The 22,190-nt window shown below is 56.3% G+C and overlaps 1 protein-coding gene across 1 annotated transcript; it reads left to right on the top strand.

The window, feature by feature from the left end:
* Nucleotides 1–12,576: 12,576 nt before the first annotated feature.
* Nucleotides 12,577–21,462, top strand: LOC136305818 (kallikrein-14-like). The gene is made up of 5 exons (XM_066209126.1): nt 12,577–12,701; nt 17,300–17,462; nt 18,398–18,645; nt 19,028–19,164; nt 19,834–21,462. The coding sequence occupies exons 1-5, from the start codon at nt 12,617–12,619 to the stop codon at nt 19,981–19,983; spliced, it is 783 nt and encodes a 260-aa protein (XP_066065223.1). The 5' UTR covers nt 12,577–12,616; the 3' UTR covers nt 19,984–21,462.
* The last annotated feature ends 728 nt before the right edge of the window (nt 21,463–22,190 follow it).

Genomic DNA, 22,190 nt, shown 5'->3' with positions numbered 1-22,190 from the left:
TTCCCCCATTTTTTACGGAATTCCCCCATTTTTTACAGAATTCCCCATTTTTTACGGAATTTCCTCCAGTTTTTATGAAATTCCCCCCATTTTCTATGGAATTTTTCCCATTTTTTACGGAATTTCCCCATTTTTTATGGATTTCCCCCATTTTTTCCGGAATTCCCCCCATTTCTTACAGAATTCCCCCATTTTTCACGGAATTCCCCCATTTTCCAGACTCTCCCGCCCCTTTTTCCTTTTTCCTTTTTCCTTTTTCCTTTTTGTTTGGTTTTTCCGGGAATTTCTCCCGCTTTTTCCCGGCCCGGCCGCCGGGAATTCCCGCTCCCACTCCCGGAAGGGATTTGGGGGATTCGAGGCGCTTCCTCCTCCTCCTCCTCCCGAGAATTCCCGAGGATCCCGGCGCCGGTAGGAACTCCGGGAATTCCGGGAGCCGGGAATTTTGGGAACGGGTCCCGGGGGGAATTTTTTGGGAACTTTTCCAGAGGGAATTTTGGGTTTTTTGGGGTTTTTTTTCGGGGAGATTTTGGGGGTTTTTCCAGGGGGATCAGGGAGTTTTCCAGGGGAATTTCAGCGGAATTTCGGGAGGTCTCGAGGGAATTTTGGGGTTTTTCCGGGGAAAATTTGAGGTTTTCCGGGAGGATTTGGGGCTTTTCCAGGGAATTTTGGGGTTTTCCAGGAAGATTTTTGGATTTTCCGGGAAAATTTGGGGTTTTTCAGGGGGATTTGGGGGTTTTCCAGGGAATTTTGGGGTTTTCCAGGAAGATTTTTGGATTTTCCGGGAAAATTTGGGGTTTTTCAGGGGGATTTGGGGGTTTTCTAGGGAATTTTGGGGTTTTCCGGGAGGATTTTGGGGTTTTCCGGGGAAATTTTGGGCTTTTCCGGAGGGATTTGGGGAATTTTGAGGGATTTGGGGTTTTTTTTCCGAGGGAATTTTGGGTTTTCCAGGGGAATTTTCAGGTTCCCGAGGGAATTTCGGGATTCCCGGCCGGAATTTCGGGATTCCCGGCCGGAATTTCGGGATTCCCGGCCGGAATTCTGGGGTTTCCCATTGGGAATTTGGGGTTTCCCGCTGGGAATTTTGTATTTCCGGGTTTTCCCTCCCCTCCACCCCCTTTTCCCGACACTTTCCCCCCTTTTTTCCCCCTTTTTTCCCCATTTTCCCTATTTCCTCCCTTTTTCCCTCTCATTTCCTATTTTCCCCCATTTTTCCCTCGATTTTTTCACTTTTCCCCCTTTTTTTCCCCCTTTTTCCCTCTTTTCCTCCCTTTATTCCCTTTTTTCCCCCATTTCCCCCTTTTTTTCCCTTTTTTTCTTTTTTCTCCTATTTTCTCTTTTTCCCTTTTTTCTCCTTTTTTCCCTTTTTTTTCCTTTTTTCCCTTTTTTCTTCTTTTTTCCCTTTTTTTTTCTCCTTTTTTCCCTTTTTTCCTTTTGTCCTTTTTTTCTATTTCTCCTTTTTCCCTTTTTTCCTCTTTTTTCGCTTTTCCCCCCTTTTTTCCCTTTTTCTCCTGTTTTCCTTTATTCTTCTTTTTTCCCTTTTTCTCCCTTTTCCCTTTTTTTCTCCTTTTTCCTTTTTTTCCTTTTTTTCCTTTTTTCTCCTTTCCCCCATTTTTTCCCCTTTTTTCTCCTTTTTTCCCTTTTTTCTTCTCTTTTTTTCCTTTTTTCTCCTTTTTTTCCCTTTTCCCTCCTTTTCCCTCTCTTTTTTCTCCTCTTTTTCTCTTTTTTCCCCTTTTTCCTCCTTTTTCCCTTTTTTCTCCTGTTTTCCTTTATTCTCCTTTTTTCCCCTTTTTTTTTCTCCTTTTTTCCCTTTTTTCTTCTCTTTTTTTCCCTTTTTTTCTCCTCTTTTACCCTTTTTTCCCCTTTTTTCTCCTTTTCCCCTTTTCCCCCTTTTTCCTCCCGTTTTTTACCCTTTTTCCTCAGTTTTTCCCCATTTTCCCCTCGATTTTTCCCCTTCCCCCTTTTTTTACTTTTCCCCCTTTTCCCCCTTTTTCCCTCAATTCCGCCCCATTTTTCCCCCTTTTTCCTCTTTTTCCCTTTTCCCCCATTTTCCCCTTTTTCCCCTCGATTTTTCCCCATTTTTCCCCATTTCCCCCCAAATTTCCTTTCCCCCATTTTTCCCCCTTTTCGCCCATTTTTCCTTTCCCCCCCTTTATCCCAAATTTTCCCCACAAATTCCCTTTTCCTCCCATTTTTTCCTCTTTTCCCGCCTTTTCTCCCTTCCCCCTTTCCCTCCTCTTTTTTCCCCATTTTTCCCTTTTTTTCCCCTCAAATTTTCTCCCTTTTCCCCCCATTTTCCCCCTTTCCCAAATTCCCATTTTCCCTCCCAAATTCCCCCAAATTCTCCTCCCCCCCCAACATTTCCCCATTTTTTTCCCTCCCAAATTTCCCCAAAATTTCCCCCAAAATTCCCATTTTCCCTCCCAAAATTCCACAAATTTCCCCCTCCCCAAAATTCCCATTTTCCCCTCCCCAAATTCCCGATTTTCCCGCAAATTCCCCTTTTTACCTCCCAGAATTCCCGAATTTCCTCCCAAAATTCCCATTTTTCCCCCCCCAAAATTCCCATTCACTTCCCAAAATTCCCGCTTTTTCTCCCCCAAAATCCTTGGGTTTCCCCCCCAAAATTCCCGATTTTCCACCCAAAACTCCCGGTTTTCCCCCCAGAATTCCCACTTTTTCCCCAGAATTCCCACTTTTTTCTCTCCCGAAATTCCCGGTTTTCCGCCGTTTCCAGGAGCCCCTCGGGATGAAGCTGCTGCTGCTGCTGCTCCCGCCGGCCTCAGGTGAGACCCCGAAACTCACCTGGGGACCCGAAACTCACCTGGGCCCCGCCCTGGCCCCGCCCTGACTCACCTGTCCGCCAGGTGTGTGGGTGCTGACGGCGGCGCACTGCCACGCCCCCGGGTAGGGCCAGGTAATGGGGACACACCTGGGACACACCTGGGGACACCTGGGACACACCTGGGACACACCTGGGACACACCTGGGGACACCTGGGGACACCTGGGGACACCTGGGACACACCTGGGACACACCTGGGCACACCTGGGACACACCTGGGGACACCTGGGGACACCTGGGGACACCTGGGACACACCTGGGACACACCTGGGACACACCTGGGGACACCTGGGACACACCTGGGACACACCTGGGACACACCTGGGGACACCTGGGGACACCTGGGGACACCTGGGACACACCTGGGACACACCTGGGCACACCTGGGACACACCTGGGGACACCTGGGGACACCTGGGGACACCTGGGACACACCTGGGACACACCTGGGACACACCTGGGGACACCTGGGACACACCTGGGACACACCTGGGACACACCTGGGGACACCTGGGGACACCTGGGGACACCTGGGACACACCTGGGACACACCTGGGCACACCTGGGACACACCTGGGGACACACCTGGGACACACCTGGGGACACCTGGGGACACCTGGGACACCTGGGACACACCTGGGCACACCTGGGGACACCTGGGGACACACCTGGGACACACCTGGGGACACCTGGGCACACCTGGGACACACCTGGGGACACACCTGGGGACACCTGGGGACACCTGGACACACCTGGGCCGGTAAAGGGGTTACCTGAGCATCACCTGTCCCAGCATCCCTCACCTGTCCGCGCCGCACCTGTCTCACCTGTGCTCACCTGTCTCCATCCCTCACCTGTCCATGTCTCACCTGTCCCCTCTCCCCGCAGCCCCATCACCGTCCGCCTGGGCGGCCGCGGCCCCGCTCAGGTGCGCCCAGGTGAGGCCCCTCCCGGCCACGCCCCCTCAGGTGAGGCCCCGGCTCCGGGCGAGCGGACACACCTGGGCACAGGTGAGACACACCTGGGAGGAGTGAGGGGACACACCTGGGCACAGGTGAGGGTGGGAATGTGGAAGGTTTACCTGGGCACAGGTAAGGTGGGAATGGCTGTGGTTACCTGGGGACAGGTGAGAGCTGAGATCAGGTGTTACCTGCTCAGGTGTGCCCCCAGGTGACCCCAGGTGTGACCCCAGGTGACCCCAGGTGTGCCCCCAGGTGTGACCCCAGGTGCCCCCAGGTGTGACCCCAGGTGTGACCCCAGGTGTGTTCCCAGGTGACCCCAGGTGTGACCCCAGTCAGGTGTTACCTGCCCAGGTGTGACCCCAGGTGTGATCCCAGCCAGGTGTTACCTGCCCAGGTGCCCCCAGGTGCCCCCAGGTGTGACCCCAGGTGTGTTCCCAGGTGACCCCAGGTGTGACCCCAGCCAGGTGTTACCTGCCCAGGTGTGACCCCAGGTGTGTTCCCAGGTGACCCCAGGTGTGACCCCAGCCAGGTGTTACCTGCCCAGGTGCCCCCAGGTGCCCCCAGGTGCCCCCAGGTGACCCCAGGTGTGTCTGTGTGTTGTCAGTGACGTTCCCCAAGGACCTGCGCTGCAGCCAGGTGAGGATCGTACCTGAGCGCACCTGTCGCCGCATCTGCCCCAACTCCATCACCCCCAACACGGTCTGCGCCGGGGAGCCAGGTGAGACCCGGGGGGGGACAGGTGAGATGGGACAGGTGAGATGGGACAGGTGAGATGGGACAGGTGAGCCCCGGAGCTGCGCCGACACCTGCCAGGTGAGACACGGGGGGGACAGGTGGGACAGGTGGGACAGGTGTGACACAGGTGACACAGGTGTGACAGGTGTGACAGGTGTGACAGGTGAAACAGGTGTTACAGGTGTGACACAGGTGAGACAGGTGTGTCAGGTGCGACAGGTGCGACAGGTGTGACACAGGTGTGTCAGGTGAGACAGGTGACACAGGTGTGACAGGTGTGACACAGGTGTGTCAGGTGAGACAGGTGACACAGGTGTGACAGGTGTGACACAGGTGTGTCAGGTGAGACAGGTGACACAGGTGTGACACAGGTGACACGGGAAATTCCGCCCGGGAATGGGGAAATTCCACCCGGAAACAGGGAAATTCAACCCAAAAACGGCTGCGGGAGACCATGGCCGGGAACTGACCGAAAACGGGGAAATTCCGCATGGAAACGGGAAAATTCCACCCGGAAACGGCTGCGGGAGACCATGGCCGGGAACTGACCGAAAACCGGGAAAATTCTGCACGGAAACGGGGAAATTCCACCCGGAAATGGGAAAATTCCACACGGGAACGGGGAAATTCCGCACGAAAATGGGAAAATTCAACCCAAAAATGGCTGCAGGAGACCAGGGCCGGAAACTGACCAAAAACTGGGAAAATTCCACACGAAAACGGGAGAATTCCACATAAAACCGGGAAAATTCACCCAGAAACGGGAAAATTCCACCTGAAACCGGGAAAATTCCACCTGAAAATGGGAAAATTCAACCCGAAAATGGGAAAATTCACCCAAAAATGGGAAAATTCAACACAAAAATGGGAAAATTCGCCCAAAAATGGGAAAATCCGCCCAAAAATGGGAAAATTCAACCCAAAAATGGGAAAATTCACCCAAAAATGGGAAAATTCACCCAAAAATTGGAAAATTCACCCAAAAATGGGAAAATTCACCCCAAAAATGGGAAAATTCACCCAAAAATGGGAAAATTCACCCAAAACCGGGAAAATTCAACACAAAAACGGGAAAATTCACCCAAAAATGGTAAAATTCAACACAAAAATGGGAAAATTCACCCAAAAATGGGAAAATTCAACCCAAAAATGGGAAAATTCGCCCAAAAATGGGAAAATTCAACCCAAAAATGGGAAAATTCACCCAAAAATGGGGAAAATTCAGCACAAAAATCAGAAAATTCAACACAAAAAGGGGAAAATTCACCCAAAAATGGGAAAATTTACCCGAAAACGGGAAAATTCAACCCAAAAATGGGAAAATTCACCCAAAACCGGGAAAATTCAACCCAAAACCGGGAAAATTCACCCAAAAATGGGAAAATTCAACCCAAAAATGGGAAAATTCAACACAAAAATGGGAAAATTCGCCCAAAAATGGGAAAAATTCACCCAAAAATGGGAAAATTCAACACAAAAATGGGAAAATTCACCCAAAAACGGGAAAAATTCACCCAAAAATGGGAAAATTCAACCCAAAAATGGGAAAATTCGCCCAAAAATGGGAAAAATTCAGCACAAAAATCAGAAAATTCAATACAAAAATGGGAAAATTCACCCAAAAATGGGAAAATTCAACACAAAAATGGGAAAATTCACCCAAAAATGGGAAAAATTCAGCACAAAAATGGGAAAATTCGCCCCAAACCCCCCCCAGGGGCCGAGAGACCAAAACCCCCCAAATTCCCCCCAAATCCCAGCGGCAGCCTCGAAAATTGGGAAAAGAAATAAAGAAATTCACCCCGAAAAAACGCCGTGTCCCAGGAGCCCCAAATTCCCCAAAATCCGAAGAGTTCCGGCCGCAAAAATTAAAAAAAAATCCCCAAAATCCGGCCCAAAAATCCCCAAAATCCGGCCCAAAAATCCCCAAAATCCGGCCCAAAAATCCCCGAAATCCGGCCCAAAAATCCCCAAAATCCGGCCCAAAAATCCCCGAAATCCGGCCCAAAAATCCCCAAAATCCAGCCCAAAAATCCCCAAAATCCGGCCCAAAAATCCCCAAAATCCGGCCCAAAAATCCCCGAAATCCGGCCCAAAAATCCCCAAAATCCGGCCCAAAAATCCCCAAAATCCGGCCCAAAAATCCGCAAAATCCGGCCCAAAAATCCCCAAAATCCGGCCCAAAAATCCCCGAAATCCGGCCCAAAAATCCCCAAAATCCGGCCCAAAAATCCCCAAAATCCGGCCCAAAAATCCTGGTGGCCAGGACCACAAAATTCCCAAAATCCCGCCCCATGATCCCAAGAAACCGCTTCAAAAATCCCCCCAAAAAATCCCATTTTTCCCCCAAAAAATCCCAAAATTTCTCCCCCAAAAATCCCAACGTTTCACCCCCAAAATCCCAAATTTTCTCCCCAAAAATCCCAAAATTGCACCCAAAAAATCCCAAAATTTCACCCCAAAAATCCCAAATTTTCTCCCCAAAATCCCAAAATTTCTCCCCAAAAATCCCAAAATTTCTCCCCAAAATCCCAAAATTTCACCTCAAAAATCCCAAATCTGTTTCAAAATCCCAAAAAAATCCCAAAATTTCACCCCAAAAATCCCAAAATTTCGCCCCCAAAATTTCTCCCCAAAATCCCAAAATTTCACCCCAAAAATCCCAAGAAATCGGCTTCAAAACCCAAAAAAAAATCCCAAAATTTCACCCCAAAAATCCCAAAATTTCGCCCCCAAAATTTCTCCCCAAAATCCCAAAATTTCTCCCCAAAATCCCAAATTTTCACCCCAAAAATCCCAAAATTTCGCCCCCAAAATTTCTCCCCAAAAATCCCAAATTTTCTCCCCAAAATCCCAAAATTTCTCCCCAAAATCCCAAAATTTCTCCCCAAAATCCCAAAATTTCACCTCAAAAATCCCAAATCTGTTTCAAAATCCCAAAAAAATCCCAAAATTTCACCCCAAAAATCCCAAAATTTCGCCCCCAAAATTTCTCCCCAAAATCCCAAAATTTCACCCCAAAAATCCCAAGAAATCGGCTTCAAAACCCAAAAAAAATCCCAAATTTTCACCCCAAAAATCCCAAAATTTCGCCCCCAAAATTTCTCCCCAAAAATCCCAAAATTTCGCCCCCAAAATCCCAAAATTTCTCCCCAAAATTCCGCCCCAAAAATTCCCAGAATTTTTTAAAAATCCACCCCGCCCCCCCCCCCCCCAAAAAAAAACCCCAAAAAATCCATCCCAGAAATTCCCAAAACGCGGAAAAAAAATCCTAAAAAAAAAAAAATTCCGGGTCACAGCCCAAAAAATTCCCAAAAATTCACCTCGAAATCCCCAAAAAATCCACCCCAAAATCCAGCCCCGCCCATCCCTGGCCACGCCCCCAAAACTCAGCCCCACCCAACCCTGGACACGCCCCCAAATCAGCCCCACCCAATCCTGACCACGCCCCCAAACCAAGCGCTGTCCAGTCCTGGCCACGCCCCCAAAATAAGTCCCTCCCAATCCTGGCCACGCCCCCAAGACAAGGTATCCACCCCAAAACCACAGCCACGCCCCCCAAACGTGGCCACGCCCCGAAATGACCAGACACGCCCCCTAGCTGGTCTCCACCTCCCAAAAAAATTCAGCCACGCCCCCCAAAATCCTGCCACACCCAGGAGTGGCCACGCCCCAAATGTTTGGCCCCACCCAGAGAGGCCGCGCCCCTCCGACGATGGAACGGGGGACACGCCCCCTGCTTGGCCCCACCCAATCATTTGCCACGCCCCTAATTAGTCCCACCCACCCAAGCCCGGCCACGCCCCCAAAGGGCTAATCAATCCTATTTCCTGGCCACGCCCCCTCGCGCCACGCCCATATGGAGTTGGTCATGGAGTGTCACCTGTGCCACCTCCAGTGTCACCTGTGTCCCCAGTGTCCCCCAGTGTCCCCCCAGTGTCCCCAATGTCCCCAGTGTCCCCAGTGTCCCCCAGTGTCCCCCCAGTGTCCCCAATGTCCCCAGTGTCCCCAGTGTCCCCCAGTGTCCCCAGTGTCCCCAGTGTCCCCAGTGTCCCCAGTGTCCCCAGTGTCCCCCCAGTGTCCCCAATGTCCCCAGTGTCCCCAGTGTCCCCAGTGTCCCCAGTGTCCCCAGTGTCCCCAGTGTCCCCCCAGTGTCCCCAGTGTCCCCAGTGTCCCCCCAGTGTTCCCCCAGTGTCCCCCAGGTGTCCCCAGTGTCCCCAGTGTCCCCAGTGTCCCCAGTGTCCCCAGTGTCCCCAGTGTCCCCCCAGTGTCCCCAATGTCCCCAGTGTCCCCCCAGTGTTCCCCCAGTGTCCCCCAGGTGTCCCCAGTGTCCCCAGTGTCCCCAGTGTCCCCAGTGTCCCCAGTGTCCCCCCAGTGTCCCCAGTGTCCCCAGTGTCCCCCCAGTGTCCCCATTGTCCCCAGTGTCCCCAGTGTCCCCAGTGTCCCCAGTGTCCCCAGTGTCCCCAGTGTCCCCAGTGTCCCCCAGTGTCCCCATTGTCCCCCAGTGTCCCCAGTGTCCCCAGTGTCCCCAGTATCCCCAGTGTCCCCAGTGTCCCCATTGTCCCCCAGTGTCCCCCAGTGTCCCCAGTGTCCCCAGTGTCCCCAGTGTCCCCCAGTGTCCCCCAGTGTCCCCCCAGTGTCCCCAGTGTCCCCAGTGTCCCCCAGTGTCCCCCAGTGTCCCCCCAGTGTCCCCAGTGTCCCCAGTGTCCCAGTGTCCCCAGTGTCCCCAGTGTCCCCATTGTCCCCCAGTGTCCCCCAGTGTCCCCAGTGTCCCCAGTGTCCCCAGTGTCCCCCAGTGTCCCCCAGTGTCCCCCCAGTGTCCCCAGTGTCCCCAGTGTCCCCCAGTGTCCCCCAGTGTCCCCAGTGTCCCCAGTGTCCCCCAGTGTCCCCAGTGTCCCCCAGTGTCCCCAGTGTCCCCAGTGTCCCCCAGTGTCCCCAGTGTCCCCAGTGTCCCCAGTGTCCCCAGTGTCCCCCAGTGTCCCCCCAGTGTCCCCAGTGTCCCCAGTGTCCCAGTGTCCCCAGTGTCCCCAGTGTCCCCATTGTCCCCCAGTGTCCCCAGTGTCCCCAGTGTCCCCAGTGTCCCCAGTGTCCCCCGCGGGCGGGGCCGGCGGTGACACGGCGGGTGGGGGAGGGGCCGGGGCCATTAGCGCGGGCGGCGACACCGGCGGGACCGGTCCGGCCCCGCCCCCGCGCGGCGCCCGGGGCGCTGTCGCCGCCGATGTCGCCGCCGATGTCGCCGACCTGGGGACATCTGGGGTCCCCTCGTGTCCTCCCCTCCCCCCGCCGTGTCACCTTCAGGTGTCACCTGTGCGTCCCCTCGTGTGTCCCCTCGTTGTCCCCGGTGTCCCCTCAGGTGTCCCCAGGTGTCCCCTCAGGTGTCCCCAGGTGTCCCCTCAGGTGTCCCCAGGTGTGTCCCCTCCCCAGGTGCCACCCGACCTCACCTGTCCTGGCCCTTCCCGGGGCGTGTCCAGCCCGGCCAGGTGTGACCGGCCCGGCCAGGTGTCCCCAAATTCCCACGGGGACAATGAGGGGACACACCTGGGGACAATGAGGGGACACACCTGGGCACACCTGAGGGACAATGAGGGGTCACCTGAGGGACACACCTGGGGACACCTGAGGGACAATGAGGGGTCACCTGGGGGACACACCTGGGCACACCTGAGGGACAATGAGGGGTCACCTGGGGGACACACCTGGGGACACTCGGGGGGACACACCTGGGCACACCTGAGGGGACACCTGGAGACACGGGGGACACCTGGGGGGACACACCTGGGGACACCTGAGGGGACATCTGACACACCTGGGGTCACCTGGGGGTCAACGGAGGGGTCACTTGGGGGTCACCTGTCACACCTGAGGGGGGTGGGGCACACACCTGGGCTGGGCTGGGACCGGGATCAGAACCGGGATCGGGATCAGAACCGGGATCAGAACCGAGATCGGGATCGGAACCGGGATCGGGATCGGAACCGGGATCGGGATCAGAACCGGGATCAGAACCGGGATCGGGATCAGAACCGGGATCGGGATCGGGACCGGGATCGGGATCGGAACCGGGATCAGAACCGGGATCGGGATCAGAACCGGGATCGGAACCGGGATCGGGATCAGAACCGGGATCGGAACCGGGATCGGAACCGGGATCGGAACCGGGATCAGAACCAGGATCGGGATCAGAACTGGGATCGGGATCAGAACCGGGATCGGGATCAGAACCGGGATCAGAACCGGGATCGGGATCAGAACCGGGATCGGGATCGGGACCGGGATCGGGATCGGGATCAGAACCGGGATCGGGATCAGAACCGGGATCGGAACCGGGATCAGAACCGGGATCGGGATCAGAACCGGGATCAGAATCAGAACCGGGATCGGGATCAGAACCGGGATCGGGATCAGAACTGGGATCGGGATCAGAACCAGGATCGGGATCTGAACCGGGATCAGAACCGGGATCGGGATCGGAACCGGGATCGGAACCGGGATCAGAACCAGGATCGGGATCAGAACTGGGATCGGGATCAGAACCGGGATCGGGATCGGAACCGGGATCAGAACCGGGATCGGGATCGGAACCGGGATCGGAACCGGGATCAGAACCAGGATCGGGATCAGAACCGGGATCGGGATCAGAACCAGGATCGGGATCGGGATCAGAACTGGGATCGGGATCAGAACCAGGATCGGGATCAGAACCGGGATCGGGATCAGAACCAGGATCGGGATCAGAAATGGGATCGGGATCAGAACCGGGATCGGGATCGGAACCGGGATCAGAACCGGGATCAGAACCGGGATCGGAACCGGGATCAGAACCGGGATCGGGATCAGAACCGGGATCGGGATCAGAACCGGGATCGGGATCAGAACCGGGATCAGAACCGGGATCGGGATCAGAACCGGGATCGGGATCAGAACCGGGATCAGAACTGGGATCAGAACCTGGATCGGGATCAGAACTGGGATCGGAACCGGGATCAGAACCGGGATCGGGATCAGAACCGGGATCAGAACCGGGATCGGGATCAGAACTGGGATCAAAACCGGGATCGGAACCGGGATCGGGATCAGAGCCGGGATCGGAACCGGGATCAGAACCGGGATCGGGATCAGAACTGGGATCGGGATCAGAACCGGGATCGGGATCAGAACTGGGATCGGGATCAGAAATGGGATCGGGATCAGAACCGGGATCAGAACCGGGATCAGAACTGGGATCGGAACCGGGATCGGGATCAGAACCGGGATCAGAACCGGGATCGGGATCAGAACCGGGATCGGGATCAGAACCGGGATCAGAACCGGGATCAGAACCGGGATCGGGATCGGGATCAGGATCAGAACCGGGATCAGAACCGGGATCAGAACCGGGATCAGAACCGGGATCAGAACCGGGATCGGGATCGGGACCAGCGCGGCTCTCAGGTGCGGGGGCGCGGCTGCCCCTCCCCCTCCCTCCCCCCCTCCCCCGTCCCCGCCCCCGCCCGATCCCGGGGGATCCTCCCGGGGGATCCTCCCCCGCCCTGAGTCACGCACCCCTCCCCCCTCCCCCGCGCTATAAAGCGCCCGGCCCGGCCCGGCCCGGCTCGGCTCTGCCCGGCGCCGCGCTCCGTCCAGGTGAGTCCCGCGCCCGCGGAATTCCCGCCGCCCGTTCCCAACAAAATTCCCGGGATTTTCTTTTTTTTTTTTTTTGGGGGGAAAAAACCCCGCCCAAATCCCGCTTTTTTTCTCCCGGGGAAAAAAATCCCTCCTCCAAAAAAATTCCCGGGATTTTTTTTTTTTTGGGGGGAGGGTGGGTGGGGGAGGGGGAGGGAGGGGGGGAAGTTTGATCCATCCCCAAATCCCAAAATTCCCATCCCCCTTTTTCCCAAAAAAAAAAAAAACAAATCGGCCCCGAATCGCACCTGGCTGGTGGCCACGCCCCCTCCGGCAGGTACGGGGATCCCCCTGGGGGGGAGGGGAGGGGAGGGACACGCCCCTTTAACCCCTTCGCTCCCAGCGGCTGATCCCGGATTTTTTTGGGGGGATTTTTTTGGGGGTTTTTTTTTTTGGGATTTTAATTCCCGCCAGGAATGGCTCCCCACGGATCCTTCATCCTCCTCCTCCTCCTCCTCCTCGTCGTCCCGGCGCGGCCGCAGGGAACCGGCAGCCAGGAGCGTGAGTGGGAAAAGTTTGGAATTTTTTGGGGGGGTTGTTTGTTTTTTTTTTTTATATCCGGGAATTATTTCGGGAATTATTTCGGGGGAATTCTTTTCACGGATTTCGGGGAAATTTTTTTTTTCGGGAATTTCGGTACGGGGGAGGGAGGATGAAGAAATTCTTCCTCCTCCTCCGGAATCTCCGGGAATTTCGCCAGATTCGGGGCCGGAGCCAACGGATTCGGGGGTTGGGGTTTGGTTTTTGTTCCTGGGGGGTTTTTGGAGAATTCCCGCCGGGAATTTCCGAGGAGGAGAAATCTGGGATCCACCCGGGATCGGAATTCCCGGGATTCTCCAGCCGAAACTTTGGATCCGATCCAAACCCGCCAATCCCGGGATTCCCGAAACCCCCTCGGGGCCGGAGTCCCAAAATTTGGGGACGATTCCCAAATTTCCCGGGGGACACAATTCCCAAATTTCCCAGCTGGGAAAAATCCCAAATTTCCTGTCTGGGAGAATTCCCGAATTTCCCGGGGCTGGGAGAATTCCCAGGGAATGATTCCGGAATTTCCTGTCTGGGAGAATTCCCGAATTTCCCGGGGCTGGGAGAATTCCCAGGGAATGATTCCGGAATTTCCTGTCTGGGAGAATTCCCGAATTTCCCGGGGCTGGGAGAATTCCCAGGGAATGATTCCCGAATTTCCTGTCTGGGACAATTCCCAAATTTCCCGGCCCTGGGAGAATTCCCAGGCGACGATTCCCAAATTTCCCGGGGCTGGGAAAATTCCTGGGGAACAATTCCCCCGTTTCCTGGCCCTGGGAGAATTCCAAGGGGATGATTCCCGAATTTCCCAGCTCTGGGAAAATCCCCAAATTTCCTGTCTGGGAAAATTCCCGAATTTCCCAGGGCTGGGAGAATTCCCGAATTTCCCGGCTCTGTGATGATTCCTGAATTTCCCAGCCCTGGGAGAATTCCCCAATTTCCTGTCTGGGAGAATTCCCAAATTTCCCGGCTCTGGGAGAATTCCCCAATTTCCTGTCTGGGAGAATTCCCGAATTTCCTGTCTGGGAGAATTCCCAAATTTCCCGGCTCTGGGAGAATTCCCGAATTTCCTGTCTGGGAGAATTCCCGAATTTCCTGTCTGGGAGAATTCCCCAATTTCCTGTCTGGGATGATTCCCGAATTTCCCAGCTCTGGGAGAATTCCCGAATTTCCCAGGGCTGGGAGAATTCCCAGGGAGGAGCTCCCGGAGCCGGATTCCGGAGTCGGGGAGGATCCGGAACTCCCCCCCGGCCCAGACCAGTCCAGACCAGTCCAAACCAGTCCAAACCAGTCCAAACCAGTCCAAACCAGTCCGGACCGGTCGGGGCCGGTGCCGGCAGCGCCGTCGGCCCGTCGCGATGTCCCAGGGGCCGGGCGGGGACACGGCCGGGGGGCGGCCGCCGGGGACAGGGGTCGCGACCTCGGCGGGGTCACGCAGGGCCGGCGCAGGGCGGGGCGGGAACTCGGGGCGGGAACTCGGTGGTCACTCGGTGGTCACTCGGTGGTCACTCAGGGTGGGCACTCGGTCACTCAGGGTGGTCACTCAGGGTGGTCACTCAGTGGTCACTCAGGGTGGTCACTCAGGGTGGTCACTCTCAGGGTGGTCACTCTCAGGGGGGTCACTCAGGGTGGTCATTCTCAGGGTGGTCACTCTCAGGGGGGTCACTCAGGGTGGTCACTCGCAGGGTGGTCACTCTCAGGGTGGTCACTCGGTGGTCACTCAGGGTGGTCACTCAGGGTGGTCACTCTCAGGGTGGTCACTCTCAAGGTGGTCAAGGTGCTCATGGTCAAGGTGCTCATGAAGTCCACATGGTCCCAATGCCCAGGTGGTCACTCAGGGTGGTCACTCAGGGTGGTCACTCAGGGTGGTCACTCAGGGTGGTCAGAGGGTCCAGGTGGTCACTCTCAGGGTGGTCACTCTCAGGGTGGTCACTCAGGGTGGTCACTCAGGGTGGGCACTCAGGGTGGTCACTCGCAGGGTGGTCACTCTCAGGGGGGTCACTCAGGGTGGTCACTCAGGGTGGTCACTCTCAGGGTGGTCACTCTCAGGGTGGTCACTCTCAGGGGGGTCACTCAGGGTGGTCACTCAGGGTGGTCACTCTCAGGGTGGTCACTCTCAGGGTGGTCACTCTCAGGGGGGTCACTCTCAGGGTGGTCACTCTCAGGGTGGTCACTCAGGGTGGTCACTCTCAGGGTGGTCACTCTCAGGGTGGTCACTCTCAGGGGGGGTCACTCGCAGGGTGGTCACTCTCAGGGTGGTCACAGGTCAGGGTGGTCACTCTCAGGGTGGTCACTCAGGGTGGTCACTCTCAGGGTGGTCACTCTCAGGGTGGTCACTCTCAGGGGGGGTCACTCGCAGGGTGGTCACTCTCAGGGTGGTCACAGGTCAGGGTGGTCACTCGCAGGGTGGTCACTCAGGGTGGTCACAGGGTCCAGGTGGTCAGTCTCAGGGTGGTCACTCTCAAGGTGGTCAAGGTGGTCGCAGGGTCCAGGTGACCATGGCCCAGGTGGTCACAATGTCCAGGTGGTCCCAGTGTCCAGGTGGTCACTCTCAGGGTGGTCACTCGGTGGTCACTCAGGGTCCAGGATGGTCACTCAGGGTGGTCACTCACAGGGTGGTCACTCGCAGGGTGGTCACAGAGTTCAGGTGGTCACTCTCAGGGTGGTCACTCTCAGGGTGGTCACTCAGGGTGGTCACTCAGGGTGGTCACTCACAGGGTGGTCACTCGCAGGGTGGTCACTCTCAGGGTGGTCACTCTCAGGGTGGTCACTCTCAGGGTGGTCACTCTCAGGGTGGTCACTCTCAGGGTGGTCACTCAGGGTGGTCACTCAGGGTGGTCACTCTCAGGGTGGTCACTCTCAGGGTGGTCACTCAGGGTGGTCACTCAGGGTGGTCACTCAGGGTGGTCACTCTCAGGGTGGTCACTCTCAGGGTGGTCACAGAGTTCAGGTGGTCACTCTCAGGGTGGTCACAATGTTCAGGTGGTCACTCTCAGGGTGGTCACAGGTCAGGGTGGTCACTCTCAGGGTGGTCACTCTCAAGGTGGTCCAGGTGGTCACAAGGTCCAGGTGGTCAAGGAGCCCCTTTCCCCAGGTGACCCCAGGTGACCTCAGGTGACCCCGGCCCCACCTGGGCCCCCCATTGCTTGTTCTTCTCCCACTGGGCGTGGCCAGAATGAGACGCTGACCACGCCCACCCAGCTCACCTGGCCAGGTGGGAGACCCTGACCACGCCCATCACACCTGGGCAGGTGAGGCACCCTGACCACGCCCATCACACTCACCTGGCCAGGTGGGAGACCCTGACCACGCCCACCACACCTGGGCAGGTGAGAGACCCTGACCACGCCCACCACACTCACCTGGCCAGGTGAGGGACCCTGACCACGCCCACCACACCTGGGCAGGTGAGGGACCCTGACCACGCCCACCACACTCACCTGGCCAGGTGGGAGACCCTGACCACGCCCACCACACTCACCTGGCCAGGTGGGAGACCCTGACCACGCCCAGGTGTGCCCTCTCAATGACGTCACAACTCCCGCCCTCCCCGATTGGCCGCTCGGGGGGGGTCACGTGACCACACCTGGATCCACCCCAAATCCGCCGCTTCCGACCCAGGAATCGTTTTCCCCGTTTCCCTCGTGGATTTTCCCCATTTTTTAATATTTTTTTTTCCCCAAAATCTCCTTTTTTCTCCCCAAAAAATTCCCAATCCCCGTTTTTGGGGTCGGTCCCTCGGTTTTGCCCGTTTCCCCCTTTTTTCCTCCCTTTTTTTAACCTTTTCCCTCCATTTCTCCCATTTTTTCCTTGTTTTCCCCCATTTTCCCCATTTTTCGCCTTTTTCCCACATTTTTTCACCATCTCCCGATTTTCTTCCCATTTTTCCCCTTTTTTTTCCATCTTTTCACCATTTTTCCCATTTTTTCCCCATTTCCCTCCACATTTTTCCCTTTTTTGCCATTTTTTCCCTATTTCCCCTTTTTTACTCTCATTTTTCCTGTTTTCCCCGTTTTTTTCCCCATTTTTCACTTTTTCCTCCCATTTTTTCACCATCTCCGATTTTCCTCCCATTTTCCCCATTTTTTCCTGTCTTTTCACCATTTTCCCCATTTTTTCACCATTTCCCTCCATATTTTTCATTTTTTTACCATTTTTCCTGCTTTCCCCTTTTTTCTCTCGTTTTTCCCAGTTTTTCCCAGTTTTTCACCATTCCCCCCCATTTTTTTCCCCGTTTCCCCCATTTTTTCGCCTTTTTCCCAATTTTCCCTCATTTCCGCCCGGTTTTCCCCATTTTCCTTTTTTTCCTGTCTTTTTGCCTTTTTTTTTGGCCATTTCCCACATTTTTTCACTTTTTTTTCCCTTTTTCCCATTTTTCCCCATTTTCCCCCATTTTCCCCCCAATTTTCTCTGGTTTTTCCCGTTTTATCCTCATTTTTCCCCATTTTTTCCCATTATTTCCCATTTTTTTGTCATTTTTCCCCATTTTTCCCCATTTCCCCCCCGTTTTTTCCCATTTTTTCCCGTTTTTTTCCCATTTTCTCACGTTTTCTCCCCATTTTCCCCCCCGGCAGTTCCCGAGGAGGACGAGTCGCGGATCATCGGGGGCCGGCCGTGCTCCATGGCGCAGCGCCCCTTCCAGGTGGCGCTGATCAAACGGGGCCAGATCCTCTGCGGCGGCAGCCTGGTGGGGGCGCGGTGGGTGCTGACGGCCGCGCACTGCAAACAGCCGCTCAGGTGAGACACACCTGGACAGGTGAGACACACCTGGACAGGTGACACACACCTGGACAGGTGACACACACCTGGGACAGGTAACGCACACCTGGGACAGGTGAGACACACCTGGTGGGGGCGCGGTGGGTGCTGACGGCCGCCCACTGCAAACAGCCGCTCAGGTGAGACACACCTGGACAGGTGAGACACACCTGGGCACACCTGGGACAGGTAACGCACACCTGGGACAGGTGACACACACCTGGACACACCTAGACAGGTAACACACACCTGGGACAGGTGACGCACACCTGGGACAGGTGACACACACCTGGGTACACCTGGGATACACCTGAGATAGATAACACACACCTGGGCACACCTGGGGCAGGTAACACACACCTGGACAGGTGACACACACCTGGGATACACCTGGGCACACCTGGGACAGGTAACACACACCTGGGATACACCTGGGCACACCTGGGACAGGTAACGCACACCTGAGACAGGTAACACACACCTGGACACACCTGGGACAGGTGACACACACCTGGACAGGTGACACACACACCTGGGCACACCCGGGTGGGTGGTGACACCCGCCCCACCTCACCTGTGCTGGAGCCCCTCACCTGTGCCCTGATCTCCACCTCACCTGCCCAGCTCACCTGTCCCATGGAGATCCCTCACACCCGTCCCATCATTCTCCTCTCCCCTGTCCTATCTCACCTGTGCTCACCTGTGCTCACCTGTCCTATCTCACCTGTGCTCACCTGTCCCATCTCACCTGTGCTCACCTGTCCTATCTCACCTGTGCTCACCTGTGCTCACCTGTCCCCTCTCACCTGTCCTATCTCACCTGTGCTCACCTGTCCCATCTCACCTGTGCCCACCTGTCCCATCTCACCTGTGCTCACCTGTCCCATCTCACCTGTGCTCACCTGTCCTTCCAGTGACCTGCAGGTGCTGATCGGCACCAACACCCTGCGCTCGGGCACCGGCCAGGTGCGCCGCGTCTCCCGGCTGCAGGTGCACCCCGCCTACGACCGGCGCCGCAACGACAACGACTTCATGCTGCTGCACCTGGACTCACCTGTGCGCTTCGGGCCACGCGTCAAGAAAATCCGCGTGGCCACCAGGTGTCCCCGGGCGGGGCAGAACTGCAGCGTGTCCGGCTGGGGCACCACCAAGTCACCTGGAGGTACCTGGGCACACCTGGGCACACCTGGGCACACCTGGGCACACCTGGGCAGGTGTTTTGGGGTCCCGCCATCACCTGTGTGGGAACGATCCCGAAATGGGGCAAAATCTGGGGATTTTGGGGGTCCAAAACTCGGGAATTTTGGGGGGGTTTCTCTCACCTGTGCTCACCTGAACTCACCTGAGCTCACCTGGGCAGGTGCAGGAAGGTTCTGGGTTCCACAGAGGGCGGGAATGATCCCGAAATGGGGCAAAATCCGGGAATTTTGGGCCCAAAACTCGGGAATTTTTTTGGTTGTTTTTTTTTTTCCCCTCTCACCTGTCCCTCACCTGTCCCTCACCTGTCCCTCACCTGTCTCACCTGTCGTCCCCCCCCGGTGCAGCGAAGCTCCCGCGGGACCTGCAGTGCGCCCAGGTGCAGACCTTCGGCCCGCAGCAGTGCGCCCGCGCCTACGGCAGCGCCGTCACCCGCAACATGTTCTGCGCAGGTGTGCCCCAGGGCGGCGTCGACTCCTGCCAGGTGAGCGCACAGGTGTGCCCCAGGTGTGCCCCAGGTGTGTCCATAGAGCCCCAGGTGTCCCCAGGTGTGCCCCCAGGTGTGCCCCAGGTGTGTCCCCAGGTGTGCCCCAGGTGTGCCCCCAGGTGTGCCCCAGGTGTGCCCCAGGTGTGCCCCAGGTGTGCCCCCAGGTGTGCCCCAGGTGTGACCCAGGTGTGTCCATAGAACCCCAGGTGTCCCCAGGTGTGTCCCCAGGTGTGTCCCAGGTGTCCCCAGGTGTATCCAGGTGTATCCAGGTGTCCCCAGGTGTGTCCAGGTGTTTCCAGGTGTATCTCAGGTGTCCCCAGGTGTATCCCAGGTGTCCCCAGGTGTATCCAGGTGTACCCAGGTGTGCCCAGGTGTATCCAGGTGTATCCCAGGTGTCCCCAGGTGTCCCCAGGTGTATCTCAGGTGTCCCCCAGGTGTCCCCAGGTGTCCCCAGGTGTCCCCAGGTGTCCCCAGGTGTGTCCCCAGGTGTGCCCAGGTGTGCCCAGGTGTGTCCCAGGTGTCCCCAGGTGTGTCCAGGTGTCCCCAGGTGTGCCCAGGTGTCCCCAGGTGTGTCCCCAGGTGTCCCCAGGTGTCCCCAGGTGTGCCCAGGTGTCCCCAGGTGTCCCCAGGTGTCCCAGGTGTGTTCACCTGTCTCACCTGTCGCAGGGTGACTCGGGCGGCCCGCTGGTGTGCGGCGGTTACCTGCAGGGCGTGGTCTCCTGGGGCCTGGCCGTGTGCGGTCAGCGCGGTCAGCCCGGCGTCTACAGCAACGTCTGCCGGGCCAGCGCCTGGATCCGCAGGGTCACCCGGGAGTGACCAACAGTGACCAACAGTGACCAACAGTGACCGCGAGTGACCGCGAGTGACCAACAGTGACCAACAGTGACCAACAGTGACCAACAGTGACCGCGAGTGACCAACAGTGACCAACGGTGACCAACAGTGACCAACAGTGACCGCAAGTGACCAACAGTGACCAACAGTGACCAACAGTGACCAACAGTGACCAACAGTGACCAACAGTGACCACGAGTGACCAACAGTGACCGCCAGTGACCAACAGTGACCAACAGTGACCAACAGTGACCAACAGTGACCAACAGTGACCACGAGTGACCAACAGTGACCGCCAGTGACCAACAGTGACCAACAGTGACCGCAAGTGACCAACAGTGACCAACAGTGACCAACAGTGACCAACAGTGACCAAAAGTGACCGCGAGTGACCGCAAGTGACCAACAGTGACCAACGGTGACCAACAGTGACCAACAGTGACCAACAGTGACCAACAGTGACCAACAGTGACCAACAGTGACCGCGAGTGACCACGAGTGACCAACAGTGACCAACGGTGACCAACAGTGACCAACAGTGACCAACAGTGACCAACAGTGACCGCCAGTGACCGCCAGTGACCACGAGTGACCAACAGTGATCAACAGTGACCAACAGTGACCAACAGTGACCGTGAGTGACCAACAGTGACCACGAGTGACCAACAGTGACCAACAGTGACCAACAGTGACCACGAGTGACCAACAGTGACCAACAGTGACCAACAGTGACCAACAGTGACCAACAGTGACCAACAGTGACCAACAGTGACCAACGGTGACCAACAGTGACCAACAGTGACCAACAGTGACCAACAGTGACCGCGAGTGACCAACAGTGACCAACAGTGACCAACAGTGACCAACAGTGACCAACAGTGACCAACAGTGACCAACAGTGACCAACAGTGACCAACAGTGACCGCGAGTGACCAACAGTGACCAACAGTGACCGCCAGTGACCGCGGGTGACCGCGAGTGACCAACAGTGACCAACAGTGACCAACAGTGACCGCCAGTGACCGCAAGTGACCAACAGTGACCAACGGTGACCAACAGTGACCAACAGTGACCAACAGTGACCAACAGTGACCACGAGTGACCGCGAGTGACCAACAGTGACCAACAGTGACCAACAGTGACCGCGAGTGACCACCAGTGACCAACAGTGACCAACAGTGACCGCGAGTGACCACGAGTGACCAACAGTGACCAACGGTGACCACGAGTGACCAACAGTGACCAACGGTGACCACGAGTGACCAACAGCGACCAACAGTGACCAACAGTGACCGCCAGTGACCGCGAGTGACCAACAGTGACCAACGGTGACCAACAGTGACCAACAGTGACCAACAGTGACCAACAGTGACCAACAGTGACCGCGAGTGACCAACAGTGACCAACAGTGACCGCGAGTGACCAACAGTGACCAACGGTGACCAACAGTGACCAACAGTGACCAACAGTGACCAACAGTGACCGCGAGTGACCAACAGTGACCAACGGTGACCAACAGTGACCAACAGTGACCAACAGTGACCAACAGTGACCGCGAGTGACCAACAGTGACCAACAGTGACCAACAGTGACCAGTGACCACGAGTGACCAACAGTGACCAACGGTGACCAACAGTGACCAACAGTGACCACGAGTGACCAACAGTGACCAACAGTGACCAACAGTGACCAACAGTGACCGCCAGTGACCGCCAGCGACCGCGAGTGACCAACAGTGACCAACAGTGACCAACAGTGACCAACAGTGACCAACAGTGACCGCCAGTGACCGCCAGCGACCGCGAGTGACCAACAGTGACCAACAGTGACCAACAGTGACCACGAGTGACCGCGAGTGACCAACAGTGACCAACAGTGACCAACAGTGACCAACAGTGACCAACAGTGACCACGAGTGACCAACAGTGACCAACAGTGACCAACAGTGACCAGTGACCGCGAGTGACCAACAGTGACCACGAGTGACCAACAGTGACCAACAGTGACCAACAGTGACCAACAGTGACCAGTGACCGCGAGTGACCAACAGTGACCACGAGTGACCAACAGTGACCAACAGTGACCAACAGTGACCAGTGACCGCGAGTGACCAACAGTGACCAACAGTGACCAACAGTGACCAACAGTGACCAACAGTGACCAACAGTGACCAGTGACCGCGAGTGACC

The sequence above is a fragment of the Chamaea fasciata genome, unplaced genomic scaffold, assembly GCF_029207755.1.
Source record: "Chamaea fasciata isolate MVZ Bird 193981 ecotype frontalis unplaced genomic scaffold, bChaFas1.0.hap1 SCAF_674, whole genome shotgun sequence".
Lineage (NCBI taxonomy): Eukaryota > Metazoa > Chordata > Aves > Passeriformes > Sylviidae > Chamaea > Chamaea fasciata.
Note: the sequence above shows the minus strand (reverse complement) of the source record. Positions and strands in the feature narration are given on the sequence as shown.

Excerpts from the sequence above, each read along its gene's own strand:
- LOC136305818 (XM_066209126.1), top strand. The coding sequence starts at position 12,617 with ATGGCTCCCCACGGATCCTTCATCCTCCTCCTCCTCCTCCTCCTCGTC. Across the intron at positions 17,463-18,397 it reads CACTGCAAACAGCCGCTCAG|TGACCTGCAGGTGCTGATCG; the intron begins GTGAGACACACC and ends CTGTCCTTCCAG. Across the intron at positions 18,646-19,027 it reads CACCACCAAGTCACCTGGAG|CGAAGCTCCCGCGGGACCTG; the intron begins GTACCTGGGCAC and ends CCCCCGGTGCAG.